This window comes from Euphorbia lathyris, chromosome 9 (assembly GCF_963576675.1).
Source record: "Euphorbia lathyris chromosome 9, ddEupLath1.1, whole genome shotgun sequence".
Classification (NCBI taxonomy): domain Eukaryota; kingdom Viridiplantae; phylum Streptophyta; class Magnoliopsida; order Malpighiales; family Euphorbiaceae; genus Euphorbia; species Euphorbia lathyris.
The window spans coordinates 31,516,662-31,519,710 of record NC_088918.1 but is presented as its reverse complement, the minus strand read 5'-3'; the positions used below and the strand labels follow the sequence as shown (position 1 = coordinate 31,519,710).

The following is a 3,049-nucleotide window of genomic DNA, read 5'->3' as shown; positions in this document are numbered from 1 at the left end:
ATTGAATATTAATTTATGGAGGTTTGACTATTAATCTCTATATAAATCTACTTCCAATCATATTATAATCCATAAGTTTAAAACAAGAAATGTGTATCTAATTTTTTAATAATTAAATATAAAATTCATTTTGAATGAAATATTAGAGCATATCTATCTTTTACATTCCATACTGATACTATAATTATTTTGTAAATGACAATACTGTTAATTTGTGAGACTAAAATCTAAATTGAGCATAGAGAAGAAATACATTATTTTGTATAGGCAAGAACCTCAACTACAATGATAAAATAAACATAAATAAACTAACTATATATTTCCATTAAACACTTGCTCTAAGTATCATTACACATTCTAAATCAAACAAAAAAATGTTCATCTTCATCTTCTTCCAATTAGCAATCAAACTCAGGAAGCACAGGAAGGCACAAGGCATGAAAATAATCTTGGTAGCTTCTTCTGCATTAGTCAAAATAAAATTGTCATAATGAGTCTTGGGGCCTCTCTAAAATGTAAACCATATCTGGGCCTAAAAAGGGTCCAATCTTAAAATTTGAATTTCTCTTTTTTTTTTTTTTTGCTTGATTTGACACACACAACACAACAGAAACAGGGCAATCTAATTTTATATATATGGAAACAGCCAAATGCATTAAAAAAGTGGTGGAGCCAAGGATGTAAATGCAATAATTCTAAACTTATGGTTCACGCGGATCCAACAAGGACCTACAAATATTTCAACGCTTCACCACTTCTAAAGTGGATCGTTACCAAACCTCCACCTTCTTATTTTGTTTTTTCTACCCTTTTTTAGGGTAATTAATTCAATCCACTCCTCCTCTTAATTATAGTATATCATTCCAAAGAAGACTAGATATGTCATATTTGGCACAACACTATACAATTAACTCAACTCTCTATTTATGATACAGTTTCAATTTCTAAGACTAAAATTAAAATGTTCAATTTAGTACTAAAAACCACCAATTTAAGTAAAATCAAGTCAGCTAGAGTGTTCACAAGCTGAACTAAATTTACAAGCTGCTCGAGAGCATTATGAGCTCGAGTTAGGTTAATTTTCTAGTCAAAACTCAACTCAGCTTGAGTCAATTACACACCTAAATATAAACATATTAAAATATATATAAATCAATTGTTACTTTATAAAAAACAAATAACTATAGTGCCCGTAAATATTAAAAGAAGGTAAATATAAATTCAACCATACAAAAAATCATTACAATTTTAAACATAATGTATCCTGAGTAATTTCAAATCTCATTAACAAATTTTTTCCAATATAATTTCGAAATATTATGACCATCTTCCAATTGTTCATCTTCAAATAGTAACTATTGCAATTTAGCCATTTTTTAAGTTAGCAAACATTATCTCCTAATTTATTTATTTTTTTCAAAATTGTACTTGTTAACATAATTTGGAGCATTCTAAAGATTCCTTAAAAAGGATAGAAATTGAATCAAGTCAAAGCTTAAACGTTTCTAAAATAATACACCAAAACTCAATCAATTCAAAGCTTCAACGTTCAAAAAAAAAAAGTATGAAAAAAAAGACTGACCCGTTTAGAAGATCGGAGGAGGTGTGGGGGGATTTTGTAAAGATCTTCATCAACAGGTTTAGGAAATTTAGGACGAGTATGAACAACTGTACTACTATCTGACTCCATAGATATTTGTTTCTTTGGCGGTTGTTGAGTGACGTCATATACTTTGCCTTGTTTTCTCTGCTCCTTGCCATGTGAACTCATCCTCCTCCTCTCTCTCACTCTGTTTGCCTGCAATTCATCATTTCAGCCATCATTACTCTCCTCAGTTTTCACACACTATTAAAAATATTAATTAATTAAACATTATTAATTACCTTTCTTCTCGGAGGGCTAAGATCTTGAAAACGGGAAGAATAATCATCACCACGCTGCTGCTGCATATACAGATCGAAGTCTCCCGATGAACTATGCCGAATCAATCCAGCTTGTCTCGCTGATTCGAAATACTGAGTTATAGGCATCTCATTGGCTTTCTCCCAATCTCCAAATGCCGGAATCTGTCCACTTCTCCTCCACTCCTACACAATACAATCATCACCAAATTATGAATGAAAACAAAGCAAAAAACAAAAAAAGAGAAGAACAACAAAAAGGGAATATGAAAACTTACATCCATTTTGCAAATAAGCCAAACAGAAAGAAACCAAAAAGAGGCAACAAAAAGGGGGAAAAAGATGGGAGAGTAGAAAAAGAGGGTTTGTTTGGGGATTAACTCAGAATTTGCAGAGAGAATCTAAAAAGAAAGATACATTTCAGTTCTTTATATAGAGAGAGATGGGTTTGGGGGTTGGGGTTGAAAAAGGGGATGCCAAATTTTTGATTTCTGAACTTTTTGGAGACTAAAAAAGGGGAGAGGTGAATTTTGTAATACCATTTCCCATGTAGGTGTTACTTTTTGGCCTAAATTCACGCCGGGGGGGACTACACACACATGGGGCCCATAAGATAACACTTCACTTCACCTTGATTTGTGAATTTTTTTCACTGTTACAAAAAGTTGATTTATGTATCTGTCAAAAGTAAATTCCCATACTGTAAAAGAAAAACAAAGTCATTTTTCTTTCCTTTATTAGCTGTGTTTTTGCAGTAAATATTAAAATGCCCTCTTCAGGAAAAAATAATAAAATCCAAATTTTAACTCTATCATTTTTTTCTAAAAGTGTAGCCTTTTTAAGGTGCAAAACTGTATAATTTTATATCTACTTGTTTAAACACACTGATTTATAATTATTTGACTCATTGTTTAATTTTACATCGAATCCTTCAACCATCAATTATATTTATAATACTTAATCATGTTTGTCAAATAAAGTTTAGATGTTATAATTTGACTTTTAAGTTAAAGTTTGAAAAGAAAAAGTTAAAAATCAACTTCAACAGTCTTCATCCTCTCTATCATCTCTTCACCTCCTAAAGTCTCTCTAATTCATTTTTTTATTAATAATTTATTATTGAGGAATCTCTCTCCTCTCGCTATCG

The 3,049-nt window shown here is 30.9% G+C and overlaps 1 protein-coding gene across 1 annotated transcript; it reads right to left on the bottom strand.

Moving 5' to 3' along the window:
• Nucleotides 1-207: 207 nt before the first annotated feature.
• LOC136205189 (uncharacterized) lies at nucleotides 208-2,402 on the bottom strand. Its single transcript, XM_065995684.1, has 4 exons — nucleotides 2,181-2,402; nucleotides 1,885-2,088; nucleotides 1,583-1,798; nucleotides 208-462 (listed from the first exon to the last, which is right to left on the bottom strand). Exons 1-4 carry the CDS (start codon nucleotides 2,184-2,186, stop codon nucleotides 412-414), a joined length of 477 nt encoding a protein of 158 aa, XP_065851756.1. The 5' UTR covers nucleotides 2,187-2,402; the 3' UTR covers nucleotides 208-411.
• Between the last annotated feature and the right edge of the window lie 647 nt (nucleotides 2,403-3,049).